This window comes from Aulonocara stuartgranti, assembly GCF_965226115.1.
Source record: "Aulonocara stuartgranti genome assembly, chromosome: 11".
Classification (NCBI taxonomy): domain Eukaryota; kingdom Metazoa; phylum Chordata; class Actinopteri; order Cichliformes; family Cichlidae; genus Aulonocara; species Aulonocara stuartgranti.
In genome coordinates, this window is record NC_138947.1 from 15,396,503 (window position 1) to 15,418,610 (window position 22,108).

Consider the following 22,108-nt stretch of genomic DNA (forward strand, 5'->3'; position numbering starts at 1 on the left):
TTCCACAGGAATGAGATATTCCAGTGCTCATGCCAGGCTGATGTGCTGTCTTATTTTCAGTCTGTTGGCACCGTGCTAAAGTAATTTTTAGCAGGTTTATTAGATTAAGGTGGAAGATGATAGTTTGTGTGTGTCTTCTTAAAACCTACTTGGTAATTAGATCACCACCTTATCTGTCTGGCTGTAAGGTCTGCAACATGTTACCGCCACGTGTAATCTGTGGGATCGTGCATGTGTGTGTTTGGGTTCACTTGCCTCCATCAGCTTGCTGGGTTGGGTCTCTTGGCAGAGCGTCTAACCATGTGGAAATGATTATTAGTGCAGCCTCTTTTTAAGGCACATCAGGGAGATCCAAAAAGAGAGAAAACAGAGAGAGCAGCGGACATGAAGATTAAAAAAAATAAATAAATAAAATAAGTGTGAGGTGGATCGCTGCAATGGCGTGCTGAAAGGTAGGGGGGAAATTAATCTGAAAGCAGGGTTTTTGAGGGAGGGTGGTGTGTGGAGGGAGAGATGCAGAGCTGGTAGGTGATTACTCTTGGCCAGTGGAATACCAGCTTATTGGTTGGAGTGAGAGAGGAAATGATGGAGGGAATGAGTGAGCTGTGAACAATGGGAGACGAATGAAGAGTTGGCTGGTATTTAGGGAGGAATCAAAAGACAGACACACAGTGAGACGGGAGAAAAATGAGTTACTTGGCAGAGCGCTGTTCTGTAATGTTATCCATGCTGGCTGGTGCACGCTAGCTCTCCCTCCTCATCCTCTCTCCATTAGAGGACACTTGGTGGAGCCCTAATGTGTTGATATCATCTTGTGGTTCCCAGCAGCATGATCTCACCCGCTGAGGGGAGAACGGGAGTGATTAAAGTCCAAGCATGGCTGTCAGTGCGACCGAGTTGATCCAGTGATTTGTTTTGGTGGTCTGAGCAGCAGCTTTCATTTTGAGAGAAGCCCCACGGTGGTCAGAGCGCGGTTGTGGCCTGGCGTCTGTTCCAAAGCTCCTCGGTACGAGTCGGAGTCGCACACAGCCAAATTTGTGGTCGTCGTGCGGCTGCTCCGCGGTGCTGCTATGAACTTTTCTTCTCAGGGTTAGGGTTTGGGCTGAGTGAAAACCTTTGGTGCGTGTGTGGTCGTGGCAGGCCTGCGAGCAAAGATTGGTCCTGACGCTCGACACCACACAGATCTTGTTGTGAGGTTTGAAGAATGTGGAGGAGCCGGTAATTTTCACTCTGCTCCTTTCATCTCGTTTCCTCTCTTCATGAGCCGCTTGTGTTCTCTGCTTTTTCCATGAGGTTGGTTAACTAAACTAAACGGAGTGCGCAAAAACATTTCAAGATAAAAACTAGACTTTTGAAAACTGAAACCACATTCTAGACAAATAAACAAACTCTAATGCAAAATACATAAATATATATGCATATAAAAACTATATATAAAAACTGAAACCAACATTTTTAAACACTGAAAGCAGGAAATTCACTCTGGACCCTAAAGTGAAATTAAAAACAGATTCAACATCAACTAAAAATCAATATACAGTAATAACAGGGCTCTGCAGGTTTTCTCAGTCTCTCTGTCTTTAGCCATTTCCAGTTTTTATGCATCTTTCTCTCTTTTTCAGAGAGTGTTGTCATATTTATATGTGAATGTTTGGCTGCTGTAAAATCCAATTTGTGCTGGTGGAGGACTGGACTGTTTGTGCTGAATTCTCACTTGTACCTCTGCACACTGCCGGCACTCGGGGATTTGATGCAGTCTGCCGGTAGTCATGTTTCTATCTGCGTGCGAGTGTTTGCGTGTGGGACTGGGATTTCGTGAGCTTACGATTTGTGTTTTCACTTTAAACAACTTGCAGTTTGTTTTCCTTTACTGTTATCTGACATTATCATCTCTCTCTATCTCCGTCTCTTTCTCAGGTTGAGTACTGGAGAGGGGGACGGAGCGTGGTGTCCATTAGGATCCGTGTTCCCCAGCGGATCAGAGTACCTTCAGGTGGGATGCTCATCTTTTTCTGCTCTGATATGCAGGTGCACTTATTGCTCACTACGGCTGCTGGTTTGGTGAAAGGTATTGATTGATATTTAATGATTAACAAGGTGTGAGTGCATTTGTAACCGTTATAAAAGTCTGTTCAATAATTCAGACAGATTTTTACTTTGAGGTGGTTTTACAGAAGCTATAAGGTTTCGTTGGGCATAATAATAAAGTGCAAATATACTGTTTAAACATTTAGGAAAAAAATGTGGAGTCTGCGTTTTCTCCTTGTGCATGTGCGGTTTTTTTTCTGCTTCCAGGAACTCTGGTTTCCTCCCACAGCTACAAACATGAATGAATGTGAATGCGAAGGTTGCCTTTCTCTCTGTGTTAGTCCCTGTGATGGACTGGTGATCCGTCCGGGCCATACACAGCATCTCACCCATCACAGTTAGGATAGACTCCAAAGGTTAAGAAATCGGGTGGATGGATGTTTGTTACAGTTGTGCAAAAAGTGCAACAAAGATAGGATTTTATTTTACCAGTCGTTGTGTTTGTTACATCTGGGCAGAAGCAGGGTCGCTGTTTTCCTTTTTCTTCTCCTAATGCATGCGTGTGTCACTCCCAGCTTTTAGTAGATACTGAAAGACAGATAAGATCTCTTTATGCTCTTCATGAGTTCTCCTTTCTATCTTTAAAAATCATTGAAATTGCAGTGGTGAAGAAGCTCTTAACTGTAATCCTACAAGAACACATATTTGTCAGTCTAGACCGCGCTAATCATCTTTTCTCTACATCAAGGTCATCGATATCCTCCCAAATCAGCTCTTTGCATTCTGAGCACACACTTTTTAGACTATCGTAAGCATATGAAAATAAGTCCTAAAATATATTGAAATTGAACAATATGAGTAAATGTAGGTGAGTTTGGAAGCATCCCAGTACTTTTAAATCTTGTTGGCATTTCCAGCTTTCTGAGTGACATACGTTATGATCATCTGTCATCTGTAGATTGACCTGCGCAGACTCCACTTCCTGGCTCTGGTCGGCACTCAAGGTCGCCACGCTGATGGGCACGGTCAGGAATTTGCACGCAGTTACCGGCTCCGCTATTCCCGAGATGGAGAGAAATGGATCACCTGGAAGGACCGCTGGGGCCAAGATGTAAGTGGGATTTTTCTCACGTCCTCGCCTTGATTACAAATGAACTGGATCCCTCTGTTTCTGTCACAAACAAATGGAGCGAAATAACAGTTTGAATGTCATTAAATGAGCAAGTGGGGTGTCAACACAAGAAACATACTGCTGAGGGCGACTCCATTATTGATAGGATACGACTTAATATCCTGGGGCTGTTGAGTATAAATGAAGTGTTAATCACAGATATCTGTATAATTCATTTGCATTTGATTTACTTATTATTCATTGTGAAGTTGAGCAGTTTGGAACTAAGCCAAGCTTCCGGCTGAACAATGCAACGAATGCATGTGCAGAGTTTATATTCTTTTAAAGCCTCTATTATTGCATCTGTTGAATATTTGATTTGGTGATACATGGTACTCTGTGTTTTGTACCACTCTTACATGGCAGCTTGGGAATTACAAACTCCGACAACAAAATGTTTAAGGAAGGTTACACTGTTTGGCTCTCACTTGCATTTACTATTCTGGACCTTATATTGACACACAACAAATATTGAGAAACTGCAAACCGAAGTAATTTTTTTTGCGTTAATGTGTTTCATCTAAAAACAGCCTGCGGCTCTAACCTCTCAAATCAATCATTCTTTGCACCTTTATGTATTAAAGAAAAAGTTCAGTCGGTTCATTTCAGCTCCTCTTGGATTAACAAATTCAGAAAATGCACTCTGAATAAAATCTGGGCGCCTTAAGGTGTGGATTTATTCAACCTTACAGTTATTAGCAGAGGCGAACAACATGCTGTGTGATTGAATATTTGAACTGCTCTCCCCTAGGTGGTGTCTGGTAATGAGAACACCTATGATGTTGTGCTGAAAGACCTCGGACCTCCCATTGTGGCTCGCATGGTGCGATTCTACCCCCTCGCCGACCGGGTTATGAGCGTTTGTCTTCGGGTGGAGCTCTATGGCTGCCTTTGGAACGGTGAGTGTGTATGAGCGTGGATTTGATGGACAACGTCCCCGATTTTACGAACACTCGTTTTGTCTGTGCTAGGCGATGCGTGCCCTCCAGTTTAGATAAAATATTTCATATGGTGAAGATGGCTTAGCTGGCTGTCGTCCCAGATTTGATCCTGTATCAGATGGTAATGATCACAAGTGTGTGGGTTGTTTTTTTTTTTCCATGCATTCCATACATCGAATTGAGGCATTCAAATTTACAGCCTTTGTGGGATTTGGCCAAATAAAAGAAGCCCCATATTGATGAATGGTGTTGGTCTCCATGTTTGCTGAAGCACAACACTGACTCACTGAGTATTTATGTCTCCTATCCTGCCCCACCCACCTCCCTCAGACGCTCACTGGGTTGTCAGTAAATCACAACTGCCACTGGCACTAAAAGACCAGTTCCCGGTCTGTGTCTTCAGGGACACCATCCCTCTGAAATATGCTTGAATGTGGCTTTCGGCTCTTTTCCCTTTTCGTTTTTCCTACGGGCTGGAGATTATGCAGAATCTACACAATGTAATGCTGCCTCTCTAAAGTCTGATATGGAATGAAATAAAAGGTCAAATTATACATATTTGACCTTTTATTTCATTCCATATCAGATTTTAGAGAGGCAGCACAATGTCACCCCATTATTATTCCTTAGCTTTAACTTTGGACCTGCTTGGCTCTCAAGCACTCGCACACCGGTACCTGCAAATACTCACATCTAAAGACACATGTTTATGTGCAATCAGGGTGTGCTGCACATATGTTATGTGAAGAATTGTGTTTATTTTGGGTAGCAAAGCACCGGGCTGGAGTCAGCGTTACTGACGTCACCTCTGTTCTCAGGGAGTGGGCTGATTAGGTGTACATTAGAGGCAAGGAGGCTCGAGTTCCGCTGGTGGATGGCCTTTTAGTTTGTTTTACTGCTTGAAATCCAGCTGTAGCAGTTCTTCCCTGCAGCTGGGATTTCTGTTGGCGCTGTACATGTTGAACTACTCACAATGAAAACGGGAAAAAAAATGCTTGTTTCAAGGACCTCTCGACTAATATTTCTTCCCGTCTTGCCGTGTTTCAGATGGGTTGAAGGCTTACACAGCTCCAGTGGGTCATGTCATGCAGCTGCCCGGCATGTCTGTGTATCTCAACGACTCCACCTATGATGGGAGCACGGAACAAGGGTAAGACGTACATCTGCTCCGAGCATCTTTTCCATTTTCATTTTTATGCACAAGTATGCTGGATTTCCATAAACGCCTGGATTTCGCTTTAATGGAAATGTGCAGGCATGGCCTCGTTTATAAATCACGGCACTGCAGCGGCAAATGTGAAATATGATCATGACAACAATTCACACCACATTAGTGACACCCAGAAATGTGGGGTGAAGCGCTATCATGATGATATTTGTGACTTCATCAATGGAGTAACAAAAACTGTGCTTATCACATCTGCTAGCTCTGAAGCCAAATCCTCTCATGAGGTTTATCCAGTCGGCCTAATCGAAAGGGAATGACATTATTTTCTTTAGTTGTTCGGGGATTTGAGGCATGTTTCCTGGCCGTGAGGTTTTTGGTAGGGAGCCATGGAGGGGGGGAAATGGGGGTGGTGTCCACCCTTGCGTGGGCTGTGCGCTTAATGGGGCTGAAATGTTTTGTTAGCCAGTGATGTAGCACTTTTGATGTAATCCAGACGCTCCCGTAGCAAAACGCACGGGCGAGGGCTCATATGGTCGGCAGTGGGGGGAACTGTTTGGGGATCCAGTTCTGTTGCTTAGTGTTTGCTGTTTGCTGAGGTGTGTGTTTGTAGGGGGAAAACGAAGTGGGGTTAAGGTTTGTGTTTGAACTTGTGTTAGTGTGTGTGCATCCTCGTGCACACAGCTTTATTTCTGCTTTAAATGGTAAATGTACGGGTCCTTACAAAGCACTTTCTTTTCTTACTGAGCTCTAAAAGCCACACTCAGACACACAATTGGTGCTTTATTCTGTGCCATTATACACTTTTTCTCTCTCTCTTTTTTCTTTTAACCTCTGGTGCGCACAAAAGCCAATTTGGGGTTCAGTAGCAATGCAATAAGTGCCCGAGGACACTTCAACACTTTGCACTACCTCTTTAGCTACAGCTACCTGTTGCTTGTTTGTGTGCAGGATACAGTTTGGAGGGCTTGGTCAGCTGTGTGACGGTGTCCTGGGAGGAGACGACTTTACAAAGACTAAGGAGTTGAGGGTGTGGCCTGGGTATGACTACCTGGGCTGGAGCCGGGAATCCCTCGGGCAAGGCAGCGTGGATATTGAGTTCCACTTTGAGAAGCCACGAGTCTTCCACCACATGCAGGTAGGCACTCGAAGTTGTGCTTGTGTGCAGTAGTGCGTGTATAAATCTGTGCAGGGCGTTGTTACCTCTGCAGATAGTGTAAATCAGAGATGCCGTTGCGGCTAAAAGCGATAGTCAATGGTCTGTGCCTTGGAGGAGATCCACCTTGTAAGAATGATCATCTTTAGAAATCGTCACTCATTTTATCGCAAACCAGTTTTTCATGTGTTGAGATAATCTCATATCAGGTCACATTTCAGTGCATTTCCTGTGTTTTTGTTTTGGGTGAATGGTTAAGAGGACATGGCAGGACTTTGTTCATGGAGATGTGAAACTGCCATAGTAAATGAAAGAAAGAGTCGGTAAATATCATTAAAATCTACATTTTTACAGTTTAAAATTGAACATAGACCTTGACTTATTAAAGAAAATGTGGCATAAATGGTTTCCATTTACTTCCTCCTGCTCTCCCCTGTTTATTCACACGTCCATGTATTAATATTAATTTAAGAAATACTCATTTATTTATGGATTTATTTCTGTATTGTTTTTTTCTTTGCGTGTATTCCCGCTGGTAGAAAACGAATAGCTTTGTTCTGGCTGGTGCAGTTACACTTTGAATAATCCCCCCTTTATAAGCAGAAATGCATAAAGAACGAACACAAAAATAAATACATTTTGGGGAATAAATATGAGGGAAAATACAAAGGAAAAATCATACATGTATAAACAGGGCAATCAGTACCAGGAGGGAAAGGAACACAGGAGCTTATTAAAACTGAGATTTCTCTCTATATATAACAGTTAAATTGATTGGTGCATTTAAGATCATATAAATGTATTTATGTAGTTGATATTTATTTTTTTGGCAGTTAAACCCTCCACAGTTTCCATCCAACAGGAGTCTCTTTGTCTGTGTGATACATTTCAAAGCACGGCTCAGTAAATGGGGCGTCTTTGATGCATATCATCCTTTTCAGCTTAAAATGAAGATCTTTTTTTCTAACTGTCTGCCAAAAAAACCCTCCAAAACTTAAGTTGAGAAAACCAGACAGCGGTCGAATCAAACTTTCTTTTTTATGGGCTACAGTCTGAACGTTCGAAGCACCTCGATGCGTCCAGCTTCTCGAAGGCACAAAAATGTTAACTTTTGTTAACTGCTCTGTGTCTGTCTTCCTGTCTTCCTGTGTTATGAACAGGCCATTGACTTGACAAAGAAGTATTTGTAATTAATACATTGTTTTGGTTGATTCATTATCTCATTAGCCCAAAACAATCATGTCCCATTTCTCCATCTGATGAAACTGCTTAGAAATTCCTTTGTCTCCAAGCAGCTCGGGCCCTAAAACGAACTCCATCAGCACCGTTATGTGTCTGTGTGTCTCTCTTTTTAAACAGCACTAAGTTCCTTTATCTGCAGCGTCAGGAAGCAACATTTTTACTGGAATAGCTCTGCAGCCATTTAATTAGTTTGAATGTGCCATTGTTTATGATGGGACAGTGCATCAGTGCTCGTCTCTCTGGGAGCCACCAAATTGCATCACAGTCTGTTTGTGCGTCTGTGCGGCTTTTGGGGTTAGTTTGTGGAGCAATGAGGGGGATAATGGTGTGAAGCAACCCAGTTTGAATTATAACTGTGTTGTCTCATTGGACGCGGACTGGAATGTCGGTTTGGGTGAGAAGCACCATATACATCTCTGTGGATTGAACAGCCTGCATGCCTTAAAAAGGGCACAAGTAATTACTCTAAAATCTCCTGACAGTGACTGAACATTTTTTGAATCTTTATTTTCTTTTTCCACGTGTTTTTCCACAGTTTACCTCTGTTACCTTTTAAAAATCTCTCCCAGCGGTATTCGTGGTGTTTTTCCTACGCTTATCCTGTTTTTCTTGCCTTTTCCCCAGTCGTTTTCATACACTAACCTCAACTGACACGCAGCGTTACACTAGCCTGCCCGAGCGGATATGTCAGACACACAGGTCAAATAAACAAGGAGAGGGAACCTGAACCTGATTCTGGCTTGACTCGTCTCTGAAGACCGCACTTCCTCAAACTGTGTTTAATAAGAGAAATCTGCCCTTTGACATTTTGTCAGCCATAACCTGCACTTCTTACACATTTTCTAAAGTTTCTGTTCTGTTCTTTGGGCCTTTTTGTCCAAGATTTTTGCCCGTGCATGTGGACGTAGACAAATATATCCCTTGATTTCTTAACGTGTGTCTTACATTAAGCTTTTGCAGCTGCATTCCCTGAAGGAGTAGTAAATTTCCTTATTTCTGTTGACTTATCAGAGCTCTACCTCTACCACCAGCTTCCAGTGCATACCCACACACCCCATTTTGTCCCCTTTCCAAACAGAAACACTTGCACGCCGTGTGTGTGTGAGAGAGACTTAACACGTGGATTAGGTTAGAGCAGCTGGCCTTTCAGTGTGTAAGGTTTACAGCTAACCTGTCAGAACAGCCTCTGCTCTCTAAGAGGGGATTTTTTTTTCTATCTCGTTCTTAATTTTCAGTCTCTTAGATCTATACTTTTGACCTCAATTGACCAACCTCCATCTTCCCCCACATCCTCGTCTCTTCTTGTCAAGCTCCTCTTTCCGCTTCCAGCCACAACGACTCCTCGTATATTAATTCAGCTTTTATGGATTCTTCAGTCTTTGGCCTTTCCCTGCTTGTAAAACAGAGAAGATATATCCTCTATTCTCTTCTCTTCTGTCATACACTTTCTTTTCTTCTACCCTCCTTCTCTCCTCCTGTGTTCTAATTTTGTTAATTTGCAGCCCGGCTCTGCTCTAAGTCGTGCCAAAGCAATTATGGCTCAACAGAAAGAGAATGTGTCATTAATTATGTGCGTTAATTTAATCTCTTCCTGCCTTTCCGCGGATAATGAATGACAAAGGTCTAAAGGTTTTCCAGATATTTCCATGAGCTATAGGTAGTGAAAAGATTTTGTAACTGATTGCAACTTTTTCTTTCTTTTTTTGCTTCTCTGCACTCACACAATTTTCTCCTTCCTCTAGGTGCACAGTAATAACCGTCACACACAGGGTGTCAGAGTTTTCAGCAAAGTGGAGTGCCTTTTTAAGCCTGGCATCCTCCAGCCATGGTCCTCTCCTGCCTTCACCTTGCCTGTGCCCCTCGAGGATCTAAAAGACCCCTCGTCACGACCCATCTCTCTCCCACTGGGCGGCCGGCCGGCTCAGATCCTCCGCTGCAAATTCTACTTTGCCGACCGTTGGCTGCTCATCAGCGAGATATCTTTCCTCTCTGGTAGGAAACAGAATTGAGTTTGTCCATTTTTTTCATCTGTGAGATGTGTATTTTAGCCACTCTGGCAGGCGGTTATTGCTTCTATAGACGCTAGGCGCTTACATCACACATATCCTAGCAACTTGCACTATCGTGGAAGTCAAGCTGAGATTTAGCTTTGTCTAGGGAAAGGCTAAATATAGATGGCACCAAAACAAAAAGCCAAAAAATACCGACCTGTGAGAGATTGGATTTTCATCCATGCTACAGCAATCAGCTTTCCTCAGGTGTTCAGTGTAAAATTTAAGTAAAGTGGAGCTGCTGTGGCTTTTAGAGTGAAGCTTTCAGCCTTTTAACTGATCAACATGTTCAGCATTTGAGAGTCCTCTTTTGGACATGAACAGAAAAATCATGCTATTCTCTGAGACATTATCAGTACTTTCCTATTCAGAATTTTAAAAACCCAAAGCAGCCCATCTGTGAACATAATTAGCGTTCATTCTTTTCTACCTGATCTAAAACACTATTTTTAAAAAAGTGACTATTTTCCCTCCATCTGTTGTCTTCATTATCTGTGTCTAGGTTCCAACAATCAGGCGCAGCATGAAGGCGAACAGAGAAAGATGAGTTTCATGCCTATCTGAGTCAAAGTCGGATAGAGGACTCCTCTGCTCTCAGCTTCAGATTACTGTGACTAATTAAGCTGTCTTTTCTAGTTAAAAACACTGTCAGGTGTAGTTGGATCAGAATCAGCCGAGTTATCTCACCAAACTCAGGTGGCTCAGATCAGTGGACCCAGCAGTGGCCTGACACGTCTTGCTGCTGGACTCGAGCCACACTGGTGATAAATGACCAAATGAGGTTTGGTTCAAACGTCTGACACGTAAAGAAAGGTCGCACGAAGTCTGTAACGGACTTTATTCACAAAACTACCGACAAATGCAGCTGTATGCTGTGTTAGTTAGAGCTGGCTCACATCTGGCATCACAAAGCGGTCGGCCTGGTTGATAACCTGTTACTCAACTATCCACCGGGCTAGCATTGCTGGCTTAGAGGTAATTTCAGAGTCAGATGTTCCTTACACCCTCTAATCACGTATGTCTACAGTCTATCTCTCACATTAGGGGGTCCATATAAACATTCGGCGCTCATTCATTCTGCATTCAGCAGCTGAGAGTATGCTCAGAGCTCCTCTGCTGTCAACTTTCACAAACCGAACTCCTTCCAGCTCCCCGGTCGACTCCTGCATTAACATTTAGTCATACGTGAGCTACAAGACCGAGATGCTGGCTGTGTTGTGCAAACAAAGCAGAGTATGTTATTTGATTACCTGCCGAGGGTTAGTGAGCTAACACAATCAGTCATGCTAATCGATAAGGAAAGGATCAGTTCCCAGTCAAAAACAAGGTAATTAAATCCAATGAAATGAATTGGCTTTCTCTGGAATAACAACCAGCTGTGACCACAGTCACTGTTTCCTCACAGCTGAGGGCTACCAGAAGGTGTGCTGCGTCACACAAAACCCTCTAAACACATAAAACATGATTTATTTTCATTAAATTGACTTCTCCCCCTCCCCTCTGTCTCTTTTTGGTTATTCAGAGCCGTTTGAGGAGGATGTCACAGACACTGATTTATTTCCTCCAAATATTCCCAAGATTCCTGGCACCAAATCATCTTCTCCTCCTCCTGTTAATGTCACCTCCTCTGCTCCCACATCGAGCCGCGGTGCCTTCAATTCCACTACCGGGCCTACTGGTGAGTCCTGCGCTTCCCCTCTATCCCTCTGCTCATCACCCCAACATTTATCTCCCCTCTCACTCTTTCCACTTACCATTCCTTCTCTGTTGTCTCCTTTTATCACCTGCCGTGCTCTTTCATTTACCCCTCCGTGGTCCATGCTGCGCTCTACCACATCTCTAATTCCCCTGATCTCTCTATCATCTCCTATCTCTTATTTTCCAGTTGCCATGAGTGTAAGCATGTTGGCAGTGCATCTGTGTCATGCGTATGAAGCAGATCCAGAGGCATGCAGCGCCAAAGGAGGCACGTGTTTGACTGGCCTCTGTCGTCATCACGAGCTCTGAAATTTCTTTGCCTGAACCTCTGTGCCCGATCCTTATCTAACACAGTGTGTTGTATTTAAAGGAGAAATCAGGCTTAAAATTAAAGGTCAATTGTTTCATTATGGGTTTTTTTTTAATAACTTTAAAGATTGCTGTATCAGAGTAAAAGAAAAAAGGCAGAATTCTGCTTTCCAGGACTTTTTTTCCTCTGCTCATCACTCTCTTCTGAGTCTCCATCACTTTTCTTCTCATGCCTTCCTCCTTTGTCCATCCCTCGCTCCTCCAGAACCCCCCACCACCACCACCACCGCTGTCATGATGGACACCACTGGTAACTGGACGCTTTCAGGTGAGAGGAAAAAAAGAGAAGAGGGGACGATCAGAGGGGTGGGGAAGCTAACTCCATCCACTCTGGCCCTCCTCCAACATCTTAAAACTGTCCCATTGCTCGGTAGAGAGTATGAAGTATAATGGGAGAAGGATTACAGGGGCAGTCTTTGGCACTGGGCTCTCTCCCCTGGGTTTGAAGATATACAGCTGGAGGAGAAAACACTAACCGAGCTATAGTAAAATTTATTTATGTATGAATAACAACTGGGCTTCCTGTGGTCTCACAAACTGCATGTTTTTCGGGAACTGGCTCTAGTCTCCACAGCTAGACAATAACAGGCTTTTTAGAAAGCTGGAAATGGTTTTCTGTGGCGTGTATGCTGCTTTGTCCTCGTTACTGGCTGCGGTTGAAGGGCTTTGGTTGGGTTTATTTATTACCCGCATGGTGTTGAAGTGACAGACAGAAAGGGGCCGTCTTCTGATCTGACATTGTAATGTATCAATTGGTGGTAAATGTGCGCGCATTAGCGTGGGCGCAGGTGTGTGTTTGTTGATGATATGCATTTATGTGCGCACATCTACGGAAATGCATTATGCACCATATTGCATGAGTTTCTCTGTTGCCTGTAAGAGTTTGTTTATGGGCAAAAGTTTACACTAAACTGTACCGAGGAAACTCTTTCATTCATCTTTCAAATTACACGCCACGCCACCTTCAAAGGAGAAGAAATAGCTGCTTGATTCTGATTAATAGTTGACTTTAAAGCGCTGCATAAAGCCAAACAGTGTTGACATACTGTTCTCACAGCAGCGGGCTCTGAGAAGCTCTCTGGTATGAGCGGGCATACTAAATGCATTCTCACACAGGCAATCCCTATCAGATGCTTTGTAAGCCTGATGAAACCGCGACCTCAGTGAGAGCGTGACTGTGCCGAAAGAGCAAATCCTCGCAGTCTGACCAGAGCATTAACTCAGACCAGCGTGCGGTCTCTCACAAACACCCACACACGAAGACCCCGGTGTTGCATGGTGATCGATAGACATGACGTCAGACCCGCATGCAACTTTTAGGAAATCAAGGAAACATGCTAACATTTCATCCTCTATTTGCCTTCTCCAGGGCCGGCGTTTGCTGCTGTTACTCCAAGGGCGGGGCTTCCCGTGGCTAAAGACGACAGCAGCAATACAGCCATTCTGATTGGCTGCCTGGTGGGCATCATCCTTCTGCTCCTGGCTGTGATAGTTGTCATTCTTTGGAGGCAGTACTGGAAAAAGTTACTGGGAAAGGTGGGTCCAGACTCGGGTCACATGGCATTCCTTTTTAAACTGGCGCTCATGGAGGATCAGCTCATGAAACATTTTCTTATTTATCCCAAGTGGTTTATATTCATCCGATCTTGGGTTGTATCCAAAGTCAGTCATTCGTTCACAGTTCCCCTATTCCCTGTTTTGGGAATTTTATGTAGGTTACTGTGTAGTCAGTTAAACTTTCCAACATGACGATGATACAGGACAAAGGTACACCGTGGAAGAGATACAGAGGTTAATAATGACTAATGATTAAATGCAGAGTGGTGTATAAACATGCAGAAAGTGAAAAGGAAACACTCAGTGCATCATGGGAAGCCCCCAGTAACCCAGGTGTGTTGCAGTATAAGTAAGGGAGGGTTTAGGGTCACCACATCCAGCCCATTTTAAAGTATGTGTGCACTGTGGGATACTTTTAGTGCACGAGTATAGTAATACTTCAAATGAGCAGCTCTACAGAAAAGCCAACTCATTATATACTCATAATGAGCAGTGTGGGCTTTTTCTTCTTAAACATAGTCCTGATTTTATTAGCCAAACTTTTGAAACTTTTGTTTTTTCCCACGCTCGTTCCAGCTAAAACATGTTTGTTTACTTTTGCAGAAAGCCTTGAAAACCTCAAAAATTACAATAATTTTCTAGAGAACCGAAAATGGTAAACGGTAATTTTGCTGTTAACAGATTCAAGGGGAACTACTTTCTGCTGAATAAATGGCTCTAAGCGAGAAATGTGATTAGCCTGAGCTGTTCCTTTTACCCAATTTTAAGTGATTGATGGCATCCTGAGATAACAACTGCCAGTCTTTTGGCAGAGACACTCTGCATTTCCATCTGGATGTGTAGTGGGAATCATTTTACATTTATTGCTAATTGTGTAACGATCAGTGCCCGTTTTCACGGTTTGATCACACATCTGCTCCGGAGACTCAGATGGTGCATTTATATTGCCTGAATACTCTGCCCTCCCCAGGCCCAAGGCAGTCTGTCCAGCGATGAGCTGCGGGTTCACCTTTCGGTCCCCTCAGACAACGTGGTCATCAACAACACCCACAGCTACTCGAGTCGCTACCAGCGCATCCACACTTTTCCAGATGACCGAGACCACGACAGAGAGGCAGAAGGGGAGTATCAGGAGCCCAGCGCCCTGCTCCGGCCCCGAGATCACAGAGACAGCACAGGTACCTATTCAGTTATGTAGGATATGGATGGAAATGTTTGATTCATTGAGGGGTTAAAGATTTCTGTTGTAGCTGCTCAATCCAAAGAAATCACTCTTAGTTTTGATTGATGCTAAACATGTGGTGACAAAGATTGATCAGCCACTTGCAGCTGGCTTGGAAACGATGCACTCTTCCACATGTACAGTGTGTAAATTTCTACAATAATGTATGTGGTTTATATGGATTGCTTTGTTTATCATATCAGAAAGCAAACACATTTGGAGACGGGGGGAAAAAATGTGGCATGAATGTCAAGAAAACAATAGTTTTACAACACGTTCCACCATGCTAAAGTAAATCAAACTAAACACCCTGCCAGGGAGAGGGCCTCCATGAAGATGCACAGCACAGAGGGGGCACAAAAGAGCTATTGTTCTGGGAAAAGGGAAGAAAAGCAACAAGGGAGGGGGGAAAAGACGAGTAAAGAAATAAAAGGCATTCCTTTGCTTGCATTGTACCGCAGGAGGTCGGCATGCCATCTTTACTAGGCGCCTGTGTGAATTTGAAATAACACGAGTAACAGAAACATTATTTTATCCACTGGTTCTTGTTATGTTTGATTGTTGCCTGAGTTACGTTAACTTGCCTGTTTTTGCAATGCACTTTTGTTCTGTGCTCCATGTGCCAGCGCAACCCCACCTCATCCCTTTTATTATGATGGATATGCTAACATTGTCATGCTAATCATTGGTATTTTGTTTTGCTGTGTTTGTACTTTGTGCCACTTTCTGTGCGTTGTACGATCCACTTTGTGGTGCCTGTGTATACCCCACCTCGCCCCGTGCATCCTCTTGTGTGTGTGTGTGTGTGTGTGTGTGTGTGTGTGTGTGTGTGTGTGTGCACTCCCAGCCTTGCTGTTAAACAACCCAGCCCATTACCTGCTCCTACCAGATCACAGAAAAGGCTCGAGAGCATTAGTCGTCCCCAGCTCCACACAGGTTCGGGAAAAGAGCCTCAATGTGCCCCAGGGTAAGAGACCTCAGACTGGGCCAACAGTCAAGAGGGGCCCCTGCTTCATTACCTACCTATCCATCTGTGACTACCTGAGTCGAGACGGCAGATGTGCTGTCGCAGTCGAGACACAAACATTTCTTCCTACATAGAATTAGTGTATTTTGCATGTGTCTGACCTCTCCACTCATTTCTCATTCACTCACCACTCACATTACTCATTGCTTGTTTGAAGGGATGGTTTGGCTCTTGGGTAATTCTAAAAGTGTTCACTGACTAACAGACTCAGACTTTTTTCTTTTTATAAAGCTTGCAGCGAGCTGAGCCAAGCTGAAAGCATAGCTGTCACACTAGCAGTCATGCTGCTGCTAGATGCACTAAGCAGCATGGCTGTAATGATCAACTGGATGGTCCCCCCCTGTAGTTTGTACCTTTCACTGAGTGACTGAGCAACTCAAAGCTTTTATTTATGAAGAGAAATTAAGTTACTGACCAATTTATTAGGTTTGCACCTTTTTATGCCTTTAGAAGTGCCCTACTGGCACCCAGTGTGGTCTTCTTGCTGTAGCCCATCTGCTTCAAGGTTTAAAATGTTGTGCATTCAGAGATGCTCTTCTCTCTTCATTCTTCATTCAGAGGTGCTCCTCGCTTATAACGAGTGGTTATTTGAGTTATTCTTGCCTTCCTATCAGCTTGAAGCAGTCTGGCCAGTCTCCTCTTACCTCTGACTTCAAAAAGGAGTCACTGGATATTTTCTCTCTTCGAGCTCATTCTCTGTAAACCCAGAAATGGTTGTGTGTGAAAATCCCAGCAGATCAGCAGCTTCTGTAATACTCAGACCAGCCACCAGCATCCGTGTCACATTCAAAGTCAGTTAAATCACATTTCTTCCTCATTATGATGCTCTGTTTGAACTTCAGCAGGTCTCTTGACCATCTCTGCATGGCTGAATGCAGTGAGTCACCGTCATATGATTGATCAAGCGGTGTTGTTTGCTGGTTTGCAAATATTTATGCTCACTGTTGTTAGTGAGCTTGCATTTTTAACTTCATTTTACAGAAAAAGAAAATACATCAGAGGACAAATGTATACAAGACATAAATCACAAGAAGTATTGTGACAAACTTTATCAGACGAATAATTCTAAGCGTCTTACTTCTGAGTAGGTCACAATTTTTGTTGCTGTGTACTAAGTGGTATTAGAGACAAAATTAGAGAAAATGTGAATTATTATTTTCAAAATTTCAAATGACATTTCACAAAAGCAAAGTTTGAATAGAACAATGTGCATTTTTTCTACCTCACCCACTAGTTTCTGTCTTTCTGTTTCTCTACTTGGTGCTTAATTAAATGTCAGCCTACATTGGTCTTCACAATCCACAGCAGAATAAAAATCACAGCATTGTTTTCTTAACTTTACGTCTATCTGTTTTTAATAAATAGAAGCAGCATTATTAAAAACACTGAATTAATAATTAATTACAAGGCTCAGTCCTGGATCGTAATCCTGGCGCCACGTCTGCAGTCGTTCCTGGACTCTTCCACAGTTCCCACCATTGACTTCCACATTTGTGGGTTTGATTGAATCATTAATTATTGGACGGACCGCAATAAAACTAGCCTCGACGGCTAAATGCGGTGATGCCTTCGCTTCACGTCATCTGGTCACAATTTTAATTTGTCTAATAATTTGGTTCATGGCCAAAAATCGGTAAAACTAATCTTGACCAGTCTCGTGTGCACGTTGTGTTTTGCTACCTGTTTAAAATTAACATGTTAGTCCTGCCGCTGTGAGCCTGTTAGCATGCTGCTGTTTGCAATCAATCACAGCTGTACAGAACTGCAACGTGGCTTATTTTAATTTTTACTTAATTGTCATTAATTATTATAAAGTCCAAAATGCTGAATTTAAGCAGTTGTTTAAAACATAATTAATATTCATGGGGCCGTGGGTGCTCAGCTTGAAGCGGACTAAAAAGTCTCTTATCGTTCCCATTATTATTTTAACAAAAATATAACAACTTAGTATTCAAAGGCCACACTCCCCGCAAGTGTTTGACTTTTATGAACTGTTGAAACCTCATGAGAGGAGTTTGTGTTGAATGTAAAGTACCCCTTGTTAAATTAAATATTTCAGAGCTGTTTAAATTCTATTAGTAAGCGCAGCAGCACATTTTAATTAGGTTTAAATCTAAGCAGAATAGACCGATGCTGTGCAATACATGAAAGGGTTTTGGGGTTTTTTAAGTAAGAAAGTTTAGCCTTCAGTCAGGAGCGTGTCACTGATTTTGACAGCACCTTCACGCCTTTCACGTCACAGACCTCCGTGATTTATTTCTTATGGGGGTGATTCAGTGTGTCCGCTTAAGCAAAAGTCTCCCCTGCCATCACTGCATTGTGTGAATGAGCATACCAGACACAACCGCAGTGAGAAACGAGCTCACAAATTTGTGATTGCTGATGACTCTTAATAAATTAAGACGATCTAGAGATCCCCAGTGTGCGCTGGAATTTCTGTTGGATGACAGTTTCTGAGTTATTCTTCCTTTAGCTCAGCGTCCAGGCAGATGAATGACTGCACAGCTGTGTGGGCCCATCATTTGCTCATTTACAACGGTGAATTTGTGAGGTCAAAACACCTTTTGTGTGTGATTTCACTCAGTTTGCCTGTTTTACTCTTCTAGTAGATGTGCTGAACGTTATTGAACAAGTCTCAAATGATCCAATCCATCCCTTCACAACAATAATTCCCAAACTGTTTAGAGACAGCTCTGTTTTTAAAATGTATTTGATTACACATTTCTTCTCTCACAGTAGTTTCTCAGTCTCATCCAGCCTCTCTGCATCTTCCTCCTCTCTTCAGCTTGTGGTCTGGACTTTGACATGGAGAAAGGTTTCCCCCCAGCACAGGATGAGCCTCCTCCCTACCCCGGGTCCCCTCCTTACCCTTCTCTCTCTCCGCCCGTGTCTCCCCCGATGCCCCCCAGCGTCCCCCACTATGCCGAGGCAGACATCGTGAGCTTGCAAGGTGTCAGTGGCAACAACACCTACGCTGTTCCGGCCTTGGCCTCTTCAAGCCCCGGAGCTGATGCTGCCCCGCTTCCAGAACTGCCGCGCCAGTGTCTCATCTTCAAGGAGAAGCTCGGGGAGGGGCAGTTTGGAGAGGTGAGAAATGAGATGAAAAGTAACTCCAGTGGGTAGAAGGGTGAGTGTGCTTTAACAGTGCCTGCCTTTTTCATTTTTTGGGTGAAAGGTACACCTGTGTGAAATCGAGAGCCCTCAGGACCTTCCTACACTGGAGTTCCCCTTCAATGTGAGAAAAGGTCGCCCCCTTCTGGTAGCTGTGAAGATACTGCGCCCAGACGCCTCCAAGAACGCCAGGTCTGTAGCATCATATGTGCCTCAGCCTGGACTCTGGCTTCAGTGTGATTCACAATTGTTCTTTCTGTTATCCCACCCTAACTTGTCTTTCACGCTTCCTCCTGAGGTCCTTGAACCTAATAAGTTTCTTAATTATCAAGGAGTATTTAGTGGTCATTTGAAAACAAATCATTGGATATTCTCAGGTTCTCTGTTTTATTTGAAGTGTTAACCTTTAGTAGAAGTTTGTTGCCATTTTTGTAAAGCAAACCTTGTTTTCATGTACAAATCACTCACAAGCCACTCGCTGGTGACAGCGAGCTGATTACTGCCTCTACAATAAATGCCTGCTTCTCTCTCTGATCTCTGTGGATCAAAAGTTAATTAAGAGAATTCAACTGCTTATTTGATGCCTATCACTGTGCAGACATCTCTCCCTGTCTGTGACCTCTAATGACATGTTTCTATCTTGGAACTAATTGTAGGTTTTTTTTGGCCATATGTGCACAAACTAGATGAGGTTTCTGGGTGTCTGTAGACTTGTAGGTGTTTGACTCCCTTCACCTGCTGCTTCTTTACTCCGGCTCTCCCGGAGTTTTGCTCTGAGCAGATTAAATCAGCACGTGTGAGCTTATGTTCAGGGAACATCTTCCCACAGATTTATATTTGAGGTTAGTGAGAGCCAGAGCTACACAAACATATTGAGCAGCAAAAACAAATCAATGAAGTGAAAAGTGTGGAAAGCCACAAGGAGCTGCAGGCTGGAGGTGTTGATTATTGACCACAGGGGGTCGGCAACCTCCTCACTTTACCCAGAGTTAACATTAAACATGTTGTTTGATAAATATTTAAGTATGCTTTTTTTTTAACAGTAAGCCTGAGAAGGAATTGTTTCTCTTTTTTTTTTTTTTATCTCTGATGTAACAACTTCTTCTCACCTCGACAGGAACGACTTCCTGAAAGAGGTGAAGATCCTGTCTCGCTTGAAGGACCCGAACATAATCAGGCTGCTGGGAGTGTGTGTGAGCAGTGATCCGCTCTGCATGGTCACCGAATACATGGAGTGTGGAGACTTGAACCAGTATTTGTCCCAACGAGTGCTTCTGGACAAAACTGGACCTTCACACAATACGCCAACCATCAGGTAGGACATGCGAACAAATGTACACACATACTTAAAAGCACACACAGACGCACACAAAGCAACAGTTTTTATTTTCTTCCATCTGTAATTTCCTCCCTCCAGTTACCCAGCGCTCATTTCCATGGCCAGCCAGATTGCGTCAGGAATGAAGTTCCTCTCCTCGCTTAACTTCGTGCACCGAGATCTGGCCACACGTAACTGTCTGGTTGGGGGTGAGAGGGGCGAGAGCAGAGAGGACCAAGGCGGTGAGCGTCACATCAAGATCGCAGACTTCGGCATGAGCAGGAACTTGTACGCTGGAGACTACTACAGGATCCAGGGCAGGGCCGTGCTGCCAATACGCTGGATGGCCTGGGAGTGCATACTCATGGTGAGAGCACAGGAATGTTGTCTTTATATTGGATTAATTAACAAACGTGGAGATGACTGTTCTTTTTATGCAGTTTCTTAGACCACATTTGACTGCAGTGGTTCACAGTTTGACTTGCAGTTATGGGGCTTCAGTTTCCTAATGTTTCCTATATGCATCATACACATGCAGTCATGTGGCGGCAAGTGAATCATATTAGATTCAGGAATTTTTGAGGCCTCGACATCATCAGTGTACATGGGGTTTTTTCCCCCTGAATTTATACAATCAAACACATGCAGTGCTACAGTGAGATACATTAAAACTTATATATGGAAACTGATATTTAATTTATTCATCAGAGCGTTCAATATAAATTCAAGAAATTCGAATTTTCTGGCTTTTTGGGTTAAATTAACTTAATGATGATAACAGGCCGGTTTTTCGAGGCAATGAATGATCACAGAAAGGTAGCCGTACAGATGTGCGTGTAGGTCCACCTCCCTTACACACAGAACAGTGCTTCGCTGTCCACCTTGGGGAAACACCAGTAACAGAGCATAAAGTTTAGCCAAAATAGAAACAGGAAATTACCGGCCAACTGTGAAATGTCTCAAATATCCCGTCAGTAAATTTTAAAGAACAGATCCACAAGCTGAGCATAGATGATACAATGTGATTACTTTTACAGTAATGGAGTTTATGATAACGAAGGTGACTGTGTCGGTGTGTGTTGGTGTCTGATCACAGGGTAAGTTCACCACGGCGAGCGACGTGTGGGCGTTCGGAGTCACTCTGTGGGAGATGCTGAGCGTTTGTCAGGAGCAGCCGTATTCCACCCTCACAGATGAACAAGTCATCGACAATGCTGGCGAGTTCTTCAGAGACCAGGGCAGACAGGTACATCTCAAACGCAAACACACTAAAACGAACTAAAACAGCATCCATCCTTTTTCTTAACTGTTTGTCCCATTCACCATCCCAGCTGGTGAAACCACCTCTTTAACATGTTTTTACTGTTTAGTGATCATATGCTGAAATATCACTTTCGAACTGTGAACTTAATCGTGATTTGAGCAGACCTGGGAAAAAAAAAAAAAGCACAAACAAACTGCATCAAATGACCGATTTCATGTAAGGTTGCAAACACGGCCACCCTGCAGAGGAAGCTGCACGGGCTGGCTGGACTAAGCCTCAGAGGTAGGAGCTCAGACATCTGGAGGGATCTCAGCGTAGATCTGCTCTGCATGTCAAAAGGAGCTACTTGAGGTGGTTCAAGCATCTGGTTAAGAAGCCTCCTGGGCGCCTCCCTTTAGAGGTTTTTCACGAATGCCCAACTGGGAAGAGTCCTTGGGGTAAACCCAGAACCTGCGGGAGAGATTACATATCTTGCCTGACCTGTGGATGCCTTCAGATCTTCATACAGTTCTTCACTCCCATAAAGACTTGCTTTGATGACCCTCTTCGCCTCACTAACTTCTGCCACTTTGTTCTGAAACGTGACAGAAACCACTCAGTTCAGAAAAGAGGAACCGGGGTTACCCAAGAGAGGGGATGGGTTAAATAGTGCTCACTTTGTGCTTTTGTTGGATTTTTTTATAATATATAAAGTTTCCCCAGTAACCGTTCTGCCTCGGCCTGCACATTTAGAAAAATATAAAGATATGAGTCTGCTGTGTGCTGATTTTTGTTGTTCTATTATTTTT

The 22,108-nt window shown here is 43.5% G+C and overlaps 1 protein-coding gene across 3 annotated transcripts in view; it reads left to right on the forward strand.

Annotated features, from left to right (window-relative positions):
• ddr1 (discoidin domain receptor tyrosine kinase 1) overlaps positions 1 to 22,108 on the forward strand; it is a 53,036-nt gene that overhangs the window by 25,856 nt on the left and 5,072 nt on the right. Inside the window, exons 4-19 of one of the 3 annotated variants that reach the window (XM_082553138.1) lie at positions 1,918 to 1,993; positions 2,987 to 3,139; positions 3,951 to 4,098; positions 5,188 to 5,290; positions 6,257 to 6,443; positions 9,446 to 9,695; positions 11,277 to 11,432; positions 12,027 to 12,089; positions 13,191 to 13,357; positions 14,349 to 14,556; positions 15,448 to 15,567; positions 18,413 to 18,714; positions 18,803 to 18,930; positions 19,856 to 20,053; positions 20,156 to 20,423; positions 21,153 to 21,302. In XM_082553138.1, coding sequence (XP_082409264.1) covers positions 1,918 to 1,993; positions 2,987 to 3,139; positions 3,951 to 4,098; positions 5,188 to 5,290; positions 6,257 to 6,443; positions 9,446 to 9,695; positions 11,277 to 11,432; positions 12,027 to 12,089; positions 13,191 to 13,357; positions 14,349 to 14,556; positions 15,448 to 15,567; positions 18,413 to 18,714; positions 18,803 to 18,930; positions 19,856 to 20,053; positions 20,156 to 20,423; positions 21,153 to 21,302 — 2,677 coding nt within the window. The remainder of the gene's footprint in view (positions 1 to 1,917; positions 1,994 to 2,986; positions 3,140 to 3,950; positions 4,099 to 5,187; positions 5,291 to 6,256; positions 6,444 to 9,445; positions 9,696 to 11,276; positions 11,433 to 12,026; positions 12,090 to 13,190; positions 13,358 to 14,348; positions 14,557 to 15,447; positions 15,568 to 18,412; positions 18,715 to 18,802; positions 18,931 to 19,855; positions 20,054 to 20,155; positions 20,424 to 21,152; positions 21,303 to 22,108) is intronic. The other 2 variants (XM_082553139.1, XM_082553140.1) reach the window with 2 other exon arrangements.